The sequence below is a fragment of the Antennarius striatus genome, chromosome 17, assembly GCF_040054535.1.
Source record: "Antennarius striatus isolate MH-2024 chromosome 17, ASM4005453v1, whole genome shotgun sequence".
Lineage (NCBI taxonomy): Eukaryota > Metazoa > Chordata > Actinopteri > Lophiiformes > Antennariidae > Antennarius > Antennarius striatus.
In genome coordinates, this window is record NC_090792.1 from 19948942 (window position 1) to 19969864 (window position 20923).

The following is a 20923-nucleotide window of genomic DNA, read 5'->3' on the forward strand; positions in this document are numbered from 1 at the left end:
TGTATATATATATGTATATATACAGTGTATATACTGGCAGTATGGAGAATGATTTTGTTTTTGCAGATGTTTTGAGCGTTTGTGAGAAACTGATATTTATCTGACATTTTGAGATAAATGAACTACAATTAAATTATAAAAACATTTTTGCAAGCTTGACAACAGGGTTATTTTTAAGTAAATGTGCTTCACGTTCAGACACAATTTGGTGCTATGAGCAGAACAATCCACTCTGTTAGATCTTATAATGGAGGCAAACACACCTAGATTAATGTTCTGACAGAAAAATCCAGCATGAGCAGAGAAACAGCACAGACAGTTTTAGTTAAGTTCAGTTATAAGAAACTCTCAAGGATTCAGGACAAAAGCTAGTTTTTCCTCTGTTTTTTTATGAACCGTAAAAAAAGAAATTACTGCAAAAGGCGCACAAACATGCAACAGAGAGGAAAGAGACAAAAATAAAGTATAAATAAAGTAAGTGATGTGAACAAAATGTTGAACGACAGGAAACCATTTCATATTCATTCATATCAGGTTCATATCAATCAGAAAGGATCCATCTAGCTACAAATGACTGCAGCAGCATCAGTATTTGGTGCTGCATATTTACACTTAAGTGTATTTAATGTCAAAGCAGTAACAACATGATAAAGGAAGGAACAGAAGCCTCACATCGGTCTGTGTTCAACAGGAAGACAGATTAAAAGCAGCACTTTGGAGGCAAAGCTATAACTTTAGCACCAACATTTTCAAACTAGAAATCTTTGCCTGGATGTTAGGTGAGCTAAAACGATAGAATAACACCGAACCCGACCCGACCGACACGCGCAACACCAGAATAATCCAGGCTCGTTAAAAGTAAGACAAAAGGAAGCCCTCTTGGTGCAGGAAAGTTTCATAGATGGCAAAAATAATCCGCTCAAGAGAAACCTGCAGAGAAGCTGCAAACAGCTGACCCAAACTCTTCCTCCTCCTCCTCCTCTCCGTCTATGGGTGCAGGTGCACATGGTGACTGATGGCCTGCTCCATGCAGCCTTTAAAACCCTGGTAGGTGGAGGTTACAGGTAGGAGGAGGTGTTTGGAGCCGGGCTTCCTCTGAGGGAAGAGCCCCTCATCATTCCACACCTCCATCCCCGATCTGACTGTTTCCCTCTCTCCTTCTCTTCCTCCTCCTCCTCCCCCCGCGTCCTCCTCCTCCTCCTCGGCTCGTTGCGCTGATGAGCTGATGGGGTGGAGGAAGGATATGGAGGGTTGAGGGTGGAGGCTAGTGGCTGGGAGCTCCTCCACTCCTGTGGCAAAGCGAAGGAGGTCCTGAAGGGAGATGGAGCTCCGCCCAACTGGGGAGGAGAACGGAGAGGTGTTATTACAGAAGCACGAAAGTCTATTCCCCACCGGTTTGGTGTGCTGCTTGGCGCCCCCCCTGTACCTTCACACTCTAGCAGGAAGTGCCTCCAGAAGCTGACGACGGGGGTCTCCTTGTTCAGTCTGTCCTCCAGCTGAGAGAAGTTGACGGCGAAGAGCTGGCCGACGTTCTGAGCCGAGAGCCGGACCGACGCCGAGCAGAAAACCCCGCAGAAAACCGACGGGTAGAGCTGCACCTGGATCGGACGACACGACCGGCGCTGTGAGTCCCGACCGGTGACAGGAAGTCTCGTCTCAAACGACAGGAAGTGAAAGCAAACGTGAATCACCTGATCAAAGACGCCCAGCGTCTGAAGACCCTCCCGAAATCTGTGGGAGAATATTTGGTTTTGCATTAGAACAAGTAAACACTCCATCATCTGGTTGTGGTTAGTACTGATTGTTACCAACTAGTCACACATGTGACCACATTTACAGGACGGAACGAAGGAAGAGGAGAAAATACGACAAACTGCATGAAAGTAAACATTTAAAATCCAGACCTGCAGGAGACTAGAGGATAAAAACATAGAAGGCACAAATCGGAGGCGTGTGCCAGAGGGAGGAGTTTTGATTGGTTCTTGGTAAAGAGAGGCGGAGCATCACATCCTCTCTACCGTAGATAACCGGTACTGTATGAGTGTAACTATCAGGACTCTACCTCTGCAGCGGCAGCTGCATCCTGGTGATCAGAGTGAAGTTGACCAGATCCTCCACCAGAGCGTCTCTCTCCTCCAGGCTGCTGATTGGTCGGTTGCAGCCGGCCAGCTCCAGGTACTCCCCACTCTCTGCCATGACTTCCTTCAGCTCATCTAAAGTCTGCGCCTTCGCCATCTAAACAACCAATCAGTGTTGTTGTAACAGCTCAGCAGCTCTGTAAACACAACCGGAACGACGACGGGCGTCTTCTCGACTCACCCGGCTGACTTGATGCGTCAGGAGCTTATCGGGGGTCATGTGAGCCACGGTGAGCGGCTGGTTGGGCGGGTAGTTAAACAGACACTGGTAGAGCGTGTGAGAGAAGAAGTGGATAGGAGGACCGCCGTGAACCAGAGAGAGAGCCAACAGGCAGCCGACGTCGAAGTACAGGTCCTCACGGAGAGCTGGAATCACAGCACAGGGAAATCCTGCGTCAGTAGGACAGCCGCGATGGACGGATTAGAGACAGGAAGCAGAGCTGGTGGTGGAGGAAATGGTGATGTGGAGGTTCTCTAAGAGTGAGCAGGTTGGATTGGAGGAGGAGAAGAAGAACAACCACCCTGCAGTCAAGAAGAGCTCACCCCGGGAGTCCAGCGCCAGGTTTTTGGATCCATCCGGACCCTCAAACAGCACCGAGTCTTGGATGTGTTGCACCAGCAGCTTCATCCACTTCCTAATTGCGTCGCCATCCTGGACGCCTCTGATCCGCTTGCCGTCTGTAAACCTGGATGTCAGGAGAAAAGACGTCAGGCTCGGGTCCCCCAAACAGACCAACTTGAAGCCACTGAGGGGACGACCCACCTGACAGAGAGCGTGCGCGTGGGGTCGAAGTCGGCCCTCCTCACCAGCTCCAAGCCGGCAGCCAGCACCTGATCCCTGCTCACCTCCACCTGGATGCTGACGGGGCGGAGCTGGAGAGCCAACGCCTGCAGGAGCTCCTCAGGGGAGGTGGTGAGGGCTACAGGCGACGAGGGTCTGAGACAGAGAGGGGTCTTCATGAAGGTGTACGGCGTTCTCCTCGCTTCTCAGTACACCGTAAACACACGCCCACATGGGACGGACGATTCATTCGTTCATTCATGTTCATGTTTACCTCTTGGAGCTGATGTGGGAGTGGACGGAGGACAGGTGGCGTTTGGACAGGAGACTCCTCTGACCCACCTGAGGGGAGGCGACCAGGGAGGCTGAGGAACACAACACAGGGACAGCAACACTTGCCATCAACAAGGCCTGGAATACATTTTATTTAAACACACACAAGTCGTTTCAGAAGCGCTCGGACCTTTCCCATCGGTGGCCAGCGTGCAGTCGCTGCAGGCCCAGTCTGTGGTGTCCAACTTCAGCCCCGAACACTTCCTGTGGGTTCCTTTGGAGCCACACAGGCGGCAGCGAATCACCTGAAACCAGCTGAAACGAAACACCATCCATTGGACAGAGAAGCTCGGGCACAGGTTATGGCTGTAATAAACACTCCATCCTCTAGGTGGCGCTAGTAGGACTTGTTAAACAGGTGAGGATGATGTCATATCAGATCGATCAAAAGCCACACCCGGTCTTGGCGGAGCGCGTGCGTCCCTCGTCGCAGAGGCAGGTGAGAGCGTCGCAGCAGCTGTAAACCTCCAGCAGCTCTGAATACGCGTTTTCCTCCATTTCCCATGAGGCATCTCTGCAGAGGAGAGAGAAGATGCTGTTTTTCTTACGTTCTGCTTCTTTGTCATATTTTTTAAATGCTGGTTGTTTTCCGATGTTCCCGTGCCGTCACGTGTCAGCGATGGCGTTACCTCTCCGGGATGAAGATCCCCATCCGGAGCATCTCCTCCTGGAAGTCCTCCTTGTTGTTACACAGAGTGCATCTGAAGAAGAAGAGGCCGGCGCTGTGGGCCTGGCGCTGACACACACACACACACACACACAAACACACACACAACCGACACACACCTGAATTAGACCAGAGTTTTTTGATTCTTTGCTATGAAACACAGTAACATTCTTGCTTGACTTGCTGCAGCTGACGTCTGTGGATCGTTGACAGGAAACGGTTCATACAGCTGAACAGAAGCAAAAACAACAAGAACAACAACCACTACCTGCACACAGTCCCTGTGGAACCAGCTGGCCTGGCAGGACGGACACTTGAGGACGGAGAAGCAGAGAACAGGTTCAATGGGGTCCAGACAGACGGAGCAGGACCGAGGAAGACTGAGGTCTGGGCTCACACACAGAGACTGAGACGGGCTGTGATCCAAGCAGAACGAGCTGCAAAAAGAGAAGAAAGGACATGTTCTGAAACAGTTCAGACGAAGGTGTGGACTCCTTACCTGGAGATTAAAGTAGAACCTCCAGATATGAGTAATTTGAGATATGAGCTGTGGATCTGCCCGTATTTTTGTTCGACACACGAGCAAAATCCGAGATACCCAAACCCCAACCCTAGACTCACGGGAAGAGTCCGGTAAACTGGGAGATGAACTTCAGTTTCCTCCCGCAGGGGAAGTGCACCATCTTCCTGCAGTTTCTAACGTTACAGCCGACACACGCTCCCTTCGTCTTACAGCTGGAACACGTCTGAAAGACACGCACAGCACACGCTAAGTACATACAAGGTAAACACACGGATAGTGAACTCTGTAGAAGCTCACTCAGAGATGATTTCAGGGTTGGGAGATCATTAACGCTCACCAGCCGAGCCGAGCGGCGAATCTCCTGTTTAATGTCATCCACCAGGAAACCAAAGACGCCCTCATCCTCCGCTCCTCGCTGGTAAACGCCACAGGATGTCAGCTGAAACACACAACAACATCATTCATGAAGAACACCTAGCTAGAGATCGACCTGCGTGTTCATATCCCAGGAGCAGCATCAGGTGTAGATTGTCCTTGTTTTGTTAATAAGATGAAGGATTCCTGTCTGAGGATGTGAGTCTCTGGCTCATGGAGGAACGTATCAGTAAAATAATGAGAGGTTTGACAGTACAAACTCAAAACAAACCATAAAGCAAAACAAAACTGAGCAGCTGAGCTCATAAAATAAAAAGAATGACTTCAAACCATGAACAGGTGACTGTGGAATAAAAAAAAAAGAACAGGGTTCCTGGAATTAGTCAGCAAATAAAGGATCTACTGAAAAAAATGTATTCACCCTTTAAGAACAAACAAACACACTCACCAGACAGAAGTAGTGAACGCAGATATTGTCCTCTTTAAGCGTGACTTTTTCTCCATAGAGGGAGGGATCATCATCGCTGAACCCGCAGAGGTCACAGCCTACACACACACACACACACATGCACACGCACACGCACAACTTTCATTACAACAATCCATATGTATGAAAACATGAGTCCACATAGTCCGTTATGCAAAATAAAAAAATTAATTGGCAGTTGTATTTTTCAGTCAAACTCAGGATAATAAATTCAGGTGTTTGACTTAATAATCATTTCCTCATTTGCACTTAACTGAGAGACGGAATCTAAAAGCACCAACAGTGAATGTGATATTTCTATCAATCATTACAAATGTCATTTAACAGTCGGGGTCATATTCCACACTACTGTTGGCCCCACTGTGGACGACCTGCTCAGTTCAAACACTGATTATATCCGTCACGTTTTTGACGCTACGGATCACTCACAGTCCTCGCCGACGGCCCGTGGCATCCTCCTCCTCTTCCTCATGATTATGACCCTGCAAGAAGACGTCCATGGGGTCAGAGGTCAAACTCTCCTGAGATTTTATCAGACACCTGTTGCTCAAATACATTCAGTCTCATTTATTCACTCATTTCTCAGAACCTCAAATTATGGATGACATGAAATAATGTCATTCATTTGAGTCAGAGGACAGATAAGTATGAGTTCTACTGTCGGTATCACATAAAAATGTAATATATAGAATATGATTATGATTGATTAATATGTACATAAGTGATAAAGAATGAAAAGCTATGTTTACAAGTGGTTATAAAATAAAGAGCAGTTAACAGTATGTTTATAAATGATTTTGACAGACTGAGAATCAACCGTCAGTTTACTGACATTTAAAACACAATATATAGCTTATTCTCTTTAGAAATACTCTGAACATCTCTACTAAATACAATTAATATGTTAATATGTTAGTTCTACATCTATAAAACAATGAGGATCTAAACTGGTTTTATGCTAACCAGGAATACGAACTGATTAAATTGAAATAAATACGCTTAAAGATGAGACATTTAATGTCACAAAATATGCTCACAAGTAGGAATGATTATTCGCACGAATATTTATATACATATATGATTTAAAAAAACCCATAAAAACAGAATCGTGCTAACATTTGTTGTCAATGTGGATTTTTTTTTTTTTTTGAAGGCTGCTGAAATTCAAATGTTCGAAGAAAAGAGTTGAATGGCTAAAAAACTACCAGGAAACATCAAAACTAAAACTTACTTTACATTCAGGGACGCTGAATATCAGATTACCATCATTTTCACCTCGAAGTTAGAGGATTTGTTCCTGGTGATTGTGTTTACTTTTAGAACAACGTCTTCGAGATTTAAATTTCCCTCTTTTCAAAACAAAAAAGATCTATTTCCGTTCTGGCTTCTTCGTCCTCACTTTCTGGGCTTCTTCTGCTTTTGCGCCCCCTAGAGGATATTTGGCGAATAGCGGCACCGGCGAAGATCAAGTTCCCTGGAGAATTAAATCGGAAAAAAGCATTTAAGTACTTAAGTATTTTAGTAATAACGAGTATGTGTTTCATAGGGATTTTTTTTTTGCAATAAATTCAGATTTTCAATTTTTTTAACAACTATTGATCACAATTATGATTTCTATATAGTGGCCATCTATTAACAGCTTGTGGTTAAATGTTAGTTTTGGAGGTGCGAGCAGAGGACCAGACTGGCCCTGGGGGAAAAGCTAGAAGATCATTAACTCCTAATGTACAGAACAACACCTACATTTATTCCCCAGGAAGTTTCACAACGTATCCAAGAAACCAAATCAGGTTTACTATTTTTCTGGTACTGCTAAATACATCGATTGAAAATGTTTCACGAAAATTTGCAGTTTACGTCAAAGTATGGGTTAGTCATTTTGCTTTCGCCTTTTTTTCCACCCTAAACGCTCTCAGGGGATCAAGATATCAAATTCCGACCCGCCCTCCCTATTACATCATGATGACGTAATCACTGTTTGGGAAATATGTACTAAACCAGCGGGGCTTGATTCCAGTTACATTAAATATGAAAGAAGTTTTTTTTTTTAAAGAGAAAATATTTGTTTAAAGTATGTCGCACAGCAGCATCACAAATGGAAGAGTTTATTATAAAATGATAAATAAAACCACTGGAGTTTGATTTAAGTGTGATGTCAGCCTTCCGCCATCAGGGGGCGCTACAGACAGACGACAGAGACTTGAAGACGCTCGGAATGACCTGCAGCTACAAACACCAAGATTATTGATTTAAGGAAGCAAAACCATCTAAAGAGAAACACAGATTCCACATCTCCACCTGTGTCTGTACAAACTTTACTTTACTGCACAACTTTGTTGTTGTGTGATGAACTAACGCAACTGTTTTTTCAGCCATTTTTAAAGGTCGACATGTTTTGTTTTTAATCTTAAAATTCACAATAACTCCGGGGAATCGGACCTCCTCTTCATCAGGAAGAGCAGCTGACGTCATAATAAATAAACAAACACCTATTCATGTGTCAACAATCATTAAAAGGAACAAATCAATCAGAATTGACTTCATTATAGAACTAATGCGCGGGTCCACTCGTGCGCGCGCGCGCGCGTGTGTGTGAGTGTGTGCGCGCGCTTCCCGCTGCGTCACAGGGGGAAGGGCGGTGCCCCCAACGCAGGTAGAGTCACCAGCGGCCGTCACGAGTCCCCGCACAGAGGGGTCAGTGTGTCCAGAGCGGCGGAGGGAGACCCTCAGGTGCCAAAGACGAACGCACACACACACACACACACACACAGGCGCGCGCGCGCAAACACTCTCGCGCTCAGCCCGGCGGACGAAGAAGAAGAAGAAGAAGAAGAGGAAGAGGAGGAAGAGGAACGTTTGGAAACACCGAAACAGGGAAGTCCAGAGGCAGCGGCGTTCCGGTTAGCATGTTCGGCTGGATGAAGCAGGAGCAGGGCGGCCGCAACAAGGAGGGAGAGATGTACCAGACGGTGACGGAGGGGCTGCAGACGCTCTACACCAAGAAGCTGCTGCCGCTGGAGGAGACCTACCTCTTCCATGACTTCCACTCCCCGGCCCTGGAGCCTGCGGACTTCCAGAGCAAACCCATGGTGCTGCTGGTGGGCCAGTACTCCACCGGGAAGACCACCTTCATCAGGTAGGGTGTGTGTGTGTGTGTGTGTGTGTGTGTGTGTGTGTGTGTGTGTGTGTGTGTGTGTGTGTGTGTGTGTGTGTGTGTGTGTGTGAAGTTTCTTCTCTAATTTCGTTACAGAACATTATTATTAGTCGAGCGTGTTGCGTTCAGGGACGTCACGTTCACCTTTTTCCACCTTCTTTCCAGAATAAATGGTGTGTTTTTATCTCTCCCCTCATTCTGGATTCCACTCTGCGTGTTTCTTTACTTTTCACACCTGCTTCCATCTCAGCAGCAGCTCTTTCCACTCTGTAGATCTGATTGATGACGTCATCCTAGAGGTCAGGGGTCAACCCTGACCTTTTAATAATGTAGATGAGTTCTATTACAGGTAGACGTCCACCTACTAACACAGACTGGTTCCTAGAGGTTGTTTCTATGTCGTTATTTATTAAATTTCAATCTATAATCTCCATTTGACTTCATTTTAATGTCATTACTACTCTAAATACCAAAGTAATCTCACTACTGCTCTAAATAATAGTTATATTTCCTCAGACTGACCAGAAACAATTACAGAACATTAAAACAACCCATAATCATAAAGTCTTTTAATGTACCTTTAACATCTCTACCTCTGCTGAATGAATTTTCTCCTGGGGGGTGTAGTGTTCCACCACACTGACGTGAATGACGCGCTGATGTCACTTCCTGCTCATGTTTGATTTCATTAAATGTCTCAGTTAATCCACTAATAGTTAACATCAACTAGAAAAACATTCTGACTCTGTTTCTCTGCTTTTCACACCTGTTTCCATCGCAGCAGCAGCTCTTTCCACTCTGTAGATCTGATGATGTCATCCCAGAGGTCAGAGGTCATCCCTGACCTTTTAATGACTTGTATAAGAGTTGTTCATTCATCTCAAACTGAAGCTAGTCGGTGGCGCCGGGTGTTTCAGCAGAAGAAGAAGTCGCGGAGCTTTCTCTGATGTCGGTTGATCGGTTGAGCAACATCCTTCTTTATTTGTACCCAAACCATCGCCATGGAAACAAGGATGATAGACATCTGACTTGACCCCTGATAGTTTGTTCTGTCTTTTGTAAAAATTCTGTTCTTGTTTCTTCTTAAAATGAAACGAGATCAGACGTTTGAGTCGCTTTAAATGAGTTTATTTCTATATTTTTGTTATTGCTTCAAACACACAGCTGTGAAGCTCCGCCCACCTAAACCAGTGAAAAGCTGCTCTTATTCTACGCAGATTAGGAGTCCTGACCTCGCTGGGGTAAAACCCTGGAGGCCGGCGGTTCGTCACGAGTTAAAGTGCTGACACACACACACACACACACACACACACACACACACACACACACCCTCCAGCATCCAGCATCTTTCTCTTCAACTCTTTGCCTCCTTTGGTTGCTCTACACTTCCTGATTGCAGCCGTGATGACATCACATCCTGTGGACTGAATGAAACCTTAGCTGATGAACGGAGGATGAAACACGATACGTTTTGTTTGCGTTCTCTCTTCTCCTCGCCGTTATTCGTACCTCCATTGGTCCCTGCGTCGTCTCTGCAGGACGCCGGCTCCGCCTCCATCTCGTCAGGCCTTCGTTCAACCCAAGTCGGTTTTTTTTCTGTGGTTCTGTGAGTGAGAGTTGGCGTAATCCCTCAGGATCCCTGACAAACAACCTGCGACAGCCTCGCCGTCAGACGCGTCGTCGCTCAACCGGTTTTAACATTTACCAGATTCAAAAAACAACAAGTGGAAGAAAAAAAAACAGCAGATAGAGCTGAGGTCACCACACAGGCAGCTATTAGCTTATCTCATATCAGCAGACGTGTGTGTGTGTGTGTGTGTGTGTGTGTGTGTGTGTGTGTGTGCACATTAAACACAAACTATACATTTTGGCAACAGAACACTCCATTGAAACCGACCCGCAAACCTTTTGCGTACAATACAAGCAATAATTAGTACTGCTGCAGCACTTTTTGTGTGTGTATGCGTGTGTGTGTGTGTGTGTGTTCTGTCCTGCCTCACGGAATGCTATGAATCATGGGAAAGAATGCAACAACTCATGGAAACAGGTTGACTTCACAGAGTCGACACGAATTTCATGGAGCAGCTTGGTGGTGCTTTCATCCATTATGAGTGAATTAGGGGGAAATACAGCACACACACACACACACATACACACACACACACACACACATATACACATACACATACACACACACACACACACACACACACACACACACACACACACACACACACACACACACACATACACTTGTACAGTGGTAATGAAATCTTTCCGGTATTACAAGCATCCATCTTTAAATCTCCGAATGTTTTAAATTACAAATGCACCACAACTTCCGTGTGTGTGTGTGTGTGTGTGTGTGTGTGTGTGTGTGTGTGTGTGTGTGTGTGTGTGTGTGTGTGTGTGTGTGTGTGCTCACTGGAAACACGTGGACTTTGTGTGTCGGTGGTTGATTTGCAGCTCCGTGTGTTTGATGTCCAGTTCTGGGTGCGATAACAGGAAACCAGAGAACAGAGACTCGCCACAGACGCCTTCATCCCTTCCTTCCTTTCTCGCTTTTCTTGAACGAGGGATTCCGTATGAGAGGTCGAAGGTCGCTGGCGTGCTAAATTTATCCCCCCCTCCCGTCCCACCAGGTACCTGTTGGAGCAGGATTTTCCCGGGATGCGGATCGGACCGGAGCCGACCACCGACGGATTCATCGCCGTGATGTACGGCGAGAACGAGGGTATCGTCCCCGGCAACGCTCTGGTGGTGGACCCCAAGAAGCCTTTCAGGAAGCTCAACGCCTTTGGAAACTCCTTCCTCAACAGGTACACACACACACACACACACACACACACACACACACACACACACACACACACACACACACACACACACACACACACACACACACACACACACTCCCGTCACTGCTTTCCTACAAACGTCCACTATCTAGGAAATGACCCTTCTGACCCCTTACTGACATGTAAACACACACTCAAACACACTCAGTTGGCAGGCAGACGCCTCAGCCTGACAGTTCAAACTGAGGGTTTAAATTTATCTTGCAGCGTTCCGCTCCAAACGTATTTCCTCTGTCCAGAAATATTTGCAGGAACAGCAGTGAGGAAGTGGACCCTCGAGGTGTGTGTTTGTGTGTGTGTGTGTGTGTGTGGATGGGTAAGGGTCGGCGCGTCTTTAACCAGGAATTCCAGTGTGATAAAGGAACTAAAATAAGTTGTTGTTTCCAGGGGAAGTGTGTGTGCGTCACACAGGTTGGCACAGCCGCTTTATTTTTATCCACACGATTTGCTGCTGAAGTTTGTCGAGTAAATTTAACTCTTCTTATAAGATGCCACACACACACATACACACACACACACACACACACACACACACACACACACACACACACACACACACACACACACACACACACACACACACACCATCTCTCCTCCGATGGACGGGTGAACTTCACCTCTGTCCAACAATCTGGATCCTTCCTGCCTGAGACAATGGAGAAAGCAGCGAGGTCAGGATAGGAGCCAGAGCGTGATGTCATCATGGGAGGAGGAGGAGGATGATGATGATGTCAAAGTTTAGATATTTAATCAAGGCTAGCATAAATTACTTTACAGCTTTGTTCCTCTTCTAAGTCTTTACAGAGGAAGTTCATGGTCAGATTGTTCGGGGTCTGAATGTGTTCTCCTCTGTGTGTTTGTTCAGGTTCATCTGCTCCCAGATGCCCAACGAGGTTCTTCAGAGCATCAGCATCATCGACACGCCCGGGATCCTGTCTGGGGAGAAGCAGCGAATCAGCAGAGGTGAGAACGTCCCACCGCAGCGTCTCCACCGCATGCTAATGTTAGCATGCTCGTCCAGTACACTATTACCCCACTATTTGAGGTACGAGCTCGCTGGCGGATGGATACGACAGCAGTGAGACCGGATCTCGTTCTCGTTGGTGGAGTAAAGACGTAGCTCGTGTGTTCTCCTGACTTTTGTGGGGGTTTTTTCTTTCTTGATCATTTTTTACGTAACTTATATATAATTAATTACACACAGGTAAAGTCTGTGTGTTTATTGGTTGATAAAAACTTTTTCTTCTCATGATTTATTGGGTTTGGGTCTTTTTTACATTCTGGAACGGACTGAACTCGGATTTCCAGGTTCTACTTTTCTGTATTTGAGTAAAACTTCTGTCAGGCGGACAGGAAGTCCACTGGTGAAGCTCCGGTCCGTCAGAAGGTCTTCAGGATGTGGTTTTCTACCCGTCAGGGGTTTTCGTCCTGCGTCTCGTGCCTCTGTTCTCTCGCTTCTCGTTTCTCCTCTGGTTCTGGTTCCCCTGAAGAAACACCGCTGGAAAAATAGATCTGAAACCAGAGGAACATCCACACATGACCCAGCTTCTCCTGAAGGCTGATCCATCCAGAGAATCTGGACTGATCTGAATGGAAGTTCATTAAAGGGTTTTTTTAGCCCTCGGTTTTGCCTGCAGGACCTCATATTTCTGCTGTTGTACGTTCTACATTGTTCTTCCTGTTGCTTTAGTTAGGACTCAGCCTGGATGACAGCATCAATTAAAATCCTCTGGATGGTTTGGAGGGAGGGTTGGAGTGGGGGTGGGTGAGGGGGGGTGCACGGAGGACCACAGGAAGCGGCGGCAGGGCGTTCCCGCCATCTGGAAGCCGTTAGCGCTTCTCGGCTGAGGCTGAATTCCTCCCGAAGTGGTTAGACGGGCCAACTGTGACCCGACGCACACGGAGGCCGCTGACGTCTGCAGCTCCTCCGACAGATCGTCAGCAGATCGCAGCTACCGCTTTGGGCTCCGGCAGGTCCAGGACCCCTCAGGTGGTCGGGACCTGACCCCCCGGGTCAGCAGTCGGCTTTAGGGACGCTTCTGTCCTCCTGCAGTAAAAACCTTAAGATTATTTCAGTTTATCTCTCTGCTTCTACTCTTCCATGTGGGGGGCAAACAGCTTCCTGGACGTTCCCTCTCGGGGGACCAGGGGGCTTCTGGGACGTCGTTCCCTGATCGATTAGCTGTGGAGGTTTTAACGGGGTGTCGGGGGCGCTCCGTCTTTTCCTCCCATTCATCTTGGTGTTTTTACCAGATTAGGTTTGTCTGAACAGATTAGAATTAAATCTCATGGATCAGTTCAAGTCAGACGGATTCTGATGAGATCCAGGTTCTGGTGGCGGCGCTTCAGGGTCCAGGAGTCACATGATGAGGGTCAGCCTATCAAAAGAGAGAGAGAGAGCTCATTGATTTTCTTTCTGTGTTTTTCTCCTCGTTCATCAACATGAGTTTTTTACTGCTTATCTTTTCCTCCACCCATCACCTCGTTTATCTTCTGTTCTCGTTTGTCTCTCCTCTCCTCTCTGACCCACATTACATCACTTCTGTGTAACAGAAAGTCATTTTGTTTCCCTCATTTAAAGGAATAATACAACATTTAAAGACTTCAGCTGGCTTTTATTAGCTTCCAGTTCTTTACCACGTGTTGGTGGATGGATACGACATCAGTGAGACCGGATCTCGTTCTTTACCACGTGTTGGCGGATGGATACGACATCAGTGAGACCGGATCTCGTTCTTTACCACGTGTTGGCGGATGGATACAGCATCAATGAGGACGGATCTCGTTCTCGTTGGTGGAGTAAAGACGTAGCTTGTGTGTTCTTACGACTTTTGCGTTTCTTTTCATTCTCTATCATTGCTTACGTAACTTATATATATATTAATTATACACAGGTAAATTCTGCATGTCTATTGGTTGATGAAAATATATTTCATTTTTCATTATTTAGGAGGTTTGGGGATTTTTTACTTTCTCGCTTTTCTTGAACGAGGGATTCTGTACGAGAGGTCGAAGGTCGCTGGCGTGCTAAATTTATCCCCCCTCCCGTCCCACCAGGTACCTGGTGGAGCAGGATTTTCCCGGGATGCGAATCGGACCGGAGCCGACCACCGACGGATTCATTTTTAATTTTACTACTTTACTGCATTATTAGTACTAGCTACTGTAGTATTATCTGAGGTACTATTTGACGTACTACTTTAGGTACTTCTGTACTTTAGGACTCTTCTTTCGCCGTCGTGTTTTCTCAGTTGAACTCTGTACATGTTTTTTTCCGAGACACAAATACAGTAGGTCTGCCGCTGAGGAGGAAGTATTATTGTTTAACTGAAGGTGTTTCCTTTGGAACAGGAAGGGGAACATGTGAAGCAATCGCTCATCCTGTAATAGACGGAGCCGGCAGCGGCTCCTTTCTGATTCCTCTCCTTAAACGCAGCAGGAGAGAGATTTATGGACCGGAACCCGCTGGAGTCGGTCTCGTAGGTTGCCGCTGACGGTGTTTACATCCCATCCCATCTCCAGGGACCAACCGGACCCCGCCGGCTGAAACCTGAAGCTGAAGCATCAATGTTTCATGAAAGGGACGGTTCCACACCGATTCTCCTCCGCCCGTTGGACTAAAAATGGAACGCGGCCCGAGACGCCGTGTGAACGTCTTCGTCCGTGATTGAAACGTTGACGACAGGACTGAAGAACCTGTAATCAGTAACGACAAACACGCCGCATCAGCGTTTCCTCTGTCATTACTGATGAGTCAAGCACAAAGTACAATGGAGCGTTGTTTGATAAATCATGACGCAGAAAGACAGACTTTTAGTTGATGTCCAGTATTTAACCTCGTAACACACACTGATTCACACACACACATCAGTCCATCATGGACACACACACACACACACACGTCGTCCTGGCGTGGAACAACGTGAGCTTTGTGCTGTTGTGTCCACAAACACCGTCTGCTGCCTGCAGTCGTGTTGTGAGTGTGGACAGGTTGCGTCGAGGTTGAAATCTGATGCTAGAGGTTGACCCCCCCCTCCCTCCGTTACCATAGTAACCGAGACTGAAGCGTTACACTTATAGATATATTTACAGTGGATGAGAGGATTGAAGCTGTCATACGGTGTGCTCCTTCAGGTGTGAAGCGTTCCACCTGACAGGACGGTAAAGTGTTTGCTGAAGGTGTGTGTTTGTGTGTGTGTGTGTGTGTGTGTGTGTGTGAGCAGGACCTTTTAAAGGTCACATTTAAGCGTTGGACAAACAGAACTACAGCTGAGGCTGAATTCAGGAGCTCCTCTGAAGAAGTGGAAGACTTTTATTCTGGCGGTGTCTCTGTTTTGGGTTAATAATGTTCGTTTTCTGGCTCCGCCCCCACGCATTCATGGTCATAGGACACCTTTTGTGTGAAGTTTTGTCTTTTAAATGTCATTGAATGGTGTGAACACCACTAACGAAATGTGATTCAGTTGCTCCGCGGCCGGGGGCGGGGCCAGTCATGTGATCCGACCAGCAGGAAGTGATCAAATCCCTCTGTCTTCTGTTTAAGAAGCTCTTAAGTTGGTTCTTGATTCCAGCTCAGAGCACAGAGTCACCCAGTATGGGAAGAACCACACCCACACACACACACACACACACACACACACACACACACACACACACACACACACACACACCATGACATAAACAGCTCCTTTGTGAAGCTTCATTCGTCTTGTTTTTTTTTACTGTTTTCCATTAAAAATCAAATCAAATGATCAATCCACTGCTCGGATTGGATAATAATCCGATGACGCTGATCGTCCTGATGATGGCGTTCTCGTGCGTCTGCAGGTTACGACTTTGCCGAGGTGCTGCGTTGGTTCGGGGAGCGCGTGGACCGGATCATCCTGCTGTTCGACGCCCACAAGCTGGACATCTCCGACGAGTTCTCCGAGGCCATCAAGGCCTTCAAGGGGCAGGACGACAAGATCAGGGTGGTGCTCAACAAGGCCGACCAGGTAGGGCGTGGCCGGGCGGGGCTGGGCGTCCTTCAGAAGACAACAATAACTTTCTCTCCTCTCAGGTGGACACGCAGCAGCTGATGCGGGTGTATGGCGCCCTCATGTGGTCGCTGGGGAAGGTGATCAACACCCCGGAGGTGGTGAGGGTCTATCTGGGCTCCTTCTGGGCCAAACCTCTGCAGAACACCGAGAACAGGTGAGGGGGGGGGGAGCGGAACCGTCCTTCAATCCGACCGGCTCAGGTGTATTCTTAACGCCTCCCTCTGTTATTTTTAACCCCTCCCTCAGGCGTCTGTTCGAGGCGGAGTCTCAGGACCTCTTCAGGGACATCCAGAGTCTTCCCCGGAACGCCGCCCTCCGTAAACTCAACGACCTCATCAAGAGAGCGAGGCTGGCCAAGGTGAGGGAGGAAGACACGTGTTGTGTTTGGAGTTAACGCCAAGACCTTTCAAGGTTTTTTTTTTTTTATTGGGGGGGGTCCTGGAATTTTGGGAATCTCCTGGAATGTTTGGTTGAGCATCAAAGTCAGGAAATTGAAGCGTTCCCTGGAGAACTCAGGTGGATTTGAAAGTTCTGCTGTTCTGTATTCAATCTGAAGCTTGTTTGCGTGACCGGTGGGGGTTGGATGCGTGTGTGTCCACACAATAAAAACAAAGATGTTTCCAGGTCCTGACTCACGCCGTCTGTTGGGAACGGGATCAGCTCGCGTTCTTTTTCTGTTTTACTGCGAATGAAACCGTGATGCGTTCAAGGGCAGGGGCTTAAATCGCAGCAGGCAGCCATTTGTGTGTCGGTTCTGTGTTCCTGTGTTTGGTTTCTGGACTGGATCCTGGACCCGCCTGTGAGTTCTGGTGATGGTTTTCTGGGGGGGTTTTTTTCCCCACATCCTGATCCCGGTGGGAATTTCTGTTGTTGAAGGAAAACAAGAAAAGGCTGCAGAATCCCAAACATGAATTCCAATTTATTCCATCTGGCGATTACGAAACCTCTCATCTGTCTCTCATCTGTCGTCGTCTTGCATAAAACGTCTGTCGCCGATTCCTTCCTTGGACCCCCAAGGACAGGAAGTGTTTTGTTTGGACGTAGTGAGAGTCGATCAAACCGGGACGAGCAACAATGGACCTCCTCACAGAGTTGGATTGAAGCCGGAGCGATAAGTTTTAGGTTCTCTGCTCGGTTTGTGTTCTCCATTGTTCGGTGCTGCTCTCTGATTGGTCGGTTTGTCGCTCTTCCTCTACTTCAATTATTGATTAATGGCAAAGATGTTCCCAGGAATCCAGCGACAACTCCTCCACCCCTCCTCGCTTCCTTCCTTCCTTCCATCTCCAATAATTCTGTTGGATTCTGCGCCCGCATACCTTCCTCCTCTTCCTCCTTGTGGTCAGCTGACATCCCTCTGCCCCGCCCCCCTCAGGTTCACGCCTACATCGTCAGCTACCTGAAGAAGGAGATGCCGTCTCTGTTCGGGCGGGAGAAGAAGAAGGAGGAGCTGATCGTGAGGCTGCCGGAGATCTACACCCACCTGCAGAGGGAGCACCACATCAGCCCCGGAGACTTCCCCAACGTCATCAAGATGCAGGTACACACGCACACAGGAAGTGACATCACCAGCGCTAAAACCACGGCGACGTCGCACTCGTCCAGCTGTCTGGTAACACGCTAGAGCCAGACGATGCTGTGGTGTGCATGTCTACACACACAAATTCACACACTGTGCAGCTGTGGTCATGCTACACCACCTGTGTGTGTGTGTGTGTGTGTGTGTGTGTGTGTGTGTGTCCCTCGGCAACGCTTGTGTTTATTGGCTCAGCGGAGGGAGGGCATGTTTCACATTTTTTGGTTCCCTGGCGAGATGCGAACTCTCAGGACCAGCGTTGCGTAACGTTTGGATCCTCCTGCAGACTCGTGCTTTGTTCTCAGTCAGGGGTCAGAGGTCAGGGGTAAGCAGGAGGCACCGAGTCCAGCTGCAGAAAGCAGGATGTGGAATGTTTCAGTGCAGATCCCAACAAATCAGCGTCGTTCACCTGCAAAGTCGTGGCGCTCGAGTCTGACGACCTTTATGACTCTTTATTCACTCATGGCTCCATCGCCCCCTGCAGGCGGAGGATAGGAACTGCAAGATAAATGGGATTCTCTAACTCATTGGCTACCAGAATATTGAGTTCTATGACTATAAACACAGTGAAACTATTAAAATGAAGTGTTGACTCTCTTCTTTCATCTGGAAAAAAATTATGTTTCCATCCTTGTCGGTTCTTTAGTTATCGGCAGTAGAACATCAGCTGGTTTGATGAGGCGTGTCGAGCAGAACGGAGACTTCAGCGCGAATATTTTCACTTTAATGACGCCTCACACATCTCAAGAGTTGTTTACTTCTATAAAACAACACAAACAACACTGCAAAGAAGGATTTTGATGGCAAAATAATGTATTTATGAATAAACAACTGTGTTTAACGTCTAAATTTGATAATAAGGAATGATTCTTTTGCTGTTGCAGTAGATCTAGAGCCGCTGAAGCAGCTCTGTGGGGTTCAGGGGTTACAAATCCTTTGTTTTTACATCAGGTATTTTTCACATCATTGAATCTTGACATTGAAGGTTTGTGCCCCCCCACACCCCCAACCCCTCTGCAGGACATGCTGCAGCACTACGACTTCAACAAGTTCCCGTCCCTGAAGATGAAGCTCATCGAGTCAGTGGACAAGATGTTGGCCCAAAAGATCGCCGTCCTGATGACGATGATCCGGGAGGAGGAGTCTAAGCAGCCGCCGGCGATGGTGTCCGGCGGCGCCTTCGAGGGCTCCCAGGACGGGCCCTTCGGTCAGGGGTACGGCGAGGGCATCAGCGCCGGGGCCGACGCCGAGGACTGGATCGTCAGCCGCGAGAAGCCTCACTACGACGAGATCTTCTACATGCTGATGCCCATCAACGGCAAGATCACCGGCGTCAACGCCAAGAAGGAGATGATGAACTCGCACCTGCCCAACTCCGTCCTGGGGAAGATCTGGAAGCTGGCCGACTGCGACCGCGACGGCATGCTGGACGACGAGGAGTTCGCCCTCGCCCAGCACCTCATCAAGATCAAGCTGGAGGGCTACGAGCTGCCCACCGACCTGCCCCCCCACCTGGTGCCCCCGTCCCACCGTAAGAACCCCCTGGCAGACACCCTGTACAACCACAGCGAGGACTAGAGCGCCGACGGGGGCCGACAGGTCCAGATTTGTGCTGCTGATGCTCAGGAGAACCAATCAGCAAACTGACAGCATTGTTACACACGAGAGGAGCTCGTCGCCATGACGACGTCCACCTCTCATCGCAAAATTTCAAAAAAAGCAGCCAGGAGACCGAGTGACTGTGACAACCTCAGAATGTTAGACGTGTGTTTCGGTAAGTTTTTATATCAGTAGCTTCATATTTTACTAATTCTGCTTGGAAGGGGAAATTTATTCTGAAAGGGTCTTCATGTTTATTCAAATAGTAACTTTATTTTACACGACTGCGTGTCGGAATGCGAGGATGAAAGGCGTTCTTAAAGTTTCCGAAGAATCCGATGAAGCAGAAAGTTTCCTTTTAGAAAATTAAAATCCAACCTCTGATTCAGAAACTTTCCCTTGTACACATTTTACATCCTTATTCTGGAGCAGGAAGCGGTAGCTTAGCGTGTTCTGGTTGCGGGTGCAGAATCCATCCCGGAACCAGAACTACCAGAGGTCACCGGAGGTCAAAGGTCAGGTTTTGCCCCGTTTGAGCGGCACTCGCTCAGGAGTAGACGACGGTGGAAACGTCTGCTCTCCCCGGGACGGACCGCGTTCCAGTCAGTTTCCTCACATTGTAAAGTGTGACCTTTGACCCCCGTTGACCGCACGCAGCCTATAAAGGACAGGATGTTAAAATGAGAACCCACTTCCTGCCGCCGTCCAATGGAAACATCGGTTATGTCACAGAAAACAATCATGAAAGACAGATTAGATTTTTGTAAAACAAAAAGTTTCATAAAAATCCACCCCACCCCCCCAACCCTAACCCCGCCTTTAGCGTTAGCCGCTTATTCATTTCAAAGCCTTTCAACTTTAACGAAATGAATCCAGGGGGAGTTTGTCCGGAACATTTTCACAGGAGTGCCTTTTCATCTCGACGCCGTCTGGCGGCGGCTCTGGATCCGTCCCGGAGGATCCAGCGTCCCGCGGCGCTTCCGTTCGGTGCCTTTTAAGTTGCACAAGAAATAAAAAATAAAATCTATGTGAAGAGTAAAAGATAACGGTGAGGACCAGGAGGTCGTCTGGTCCAACTCTTGCACTTTCTTTTAAAGGGAACATCCGTAACGTCGTCTTTGTTTCACGTACAAAACTGTCCAAAAAATCTCTCTGGTGTTTGCGGCTCGTGGGCGGAGCTTCTAACCGCCGCCGTCCGACCGGAAGCATCATCCCGCATCTGAATGTAAAGGTTTTTTGTGATTCTGATGTGCTTTAGTTTTATTGTTCAGTGGTCGTCAAACCGCGACCGTTCTGATGGGTTTAAACCGAGGTTCTGATCCAGTCAGCAGATTGAAGACCAATAAAAAGTCATCCAGACCTCCTGGGCGTGTCATGTGGTGATTCCGATCCAAAC

General features: G+C 47.7%; 2 protein-coding genes across 2 annotated transcripts; one reads left to right on the forward strand and one right to left on the reverse strand.

The window, feature by feature from the left end:
- Positions 1–255: 255 nt before the first annotated feature.
- g2e3 (G2/M-phase specific E3 ubiquitin protein ligase) lies at positions 256–7065 on the reverse strand. The gene is made up of 18 exons (XM_068339062.1): positions 7048–7065; positions 6536–6778; positions 5734–5786; positions 5266–5363; positions 4780–4881; positions 4541–4665; positions 4188–4356; positions 3882–3988; positions 3650–3766; positions 3383–3507; positions 3194–3284; positions 2902–3075; positions 2682–2824; positions 2320–2504; positions 2063–2235; positions 1692–1731; positions 1427–1598; positions 256–1337 (listed from the first exon to the last, which is right to left on the reverse strand). The coding sequence occupies exons 3-18, from the start codon at positions 5774–5776 to the stop codon at positions 988–990; spliced, it is 2214 nt and encodes a 737-aa protein (XP_068195163.1). The 5' UTR covers positions 5777–5786; positions 6536–6778; positions 7048–7065; the 3' UTR covers positions 256–987.
- Positions 7066–7915: 850 nt separating this feature from the next.
- On the forward strand, positions 7916–20886 carry ehd4 (EH-domain containing 4). The gene is made up of 8 exons (XM_068339064.1): positions 7916–8440; positions 11101–11277; positions 12182–12279; positions 16144–16310; positions 16376–16509; positions 16602–16713; positions 17728–17892; positions 18949–20886. The coding sequence occupies exons 1-8, from the start codon at positions 8211–8213 to the stop codon at positions 19504–19506; spliced, it is 1641 nt and encodes a 546-aa protein (XP_068195165.1). The 5' UTR covers positions 7916–8210; the 3' UTR covers positions 19507–20886.
- The last annotated feature ends 37 nt before the right edge of the window (positions 20887–20923 follow it).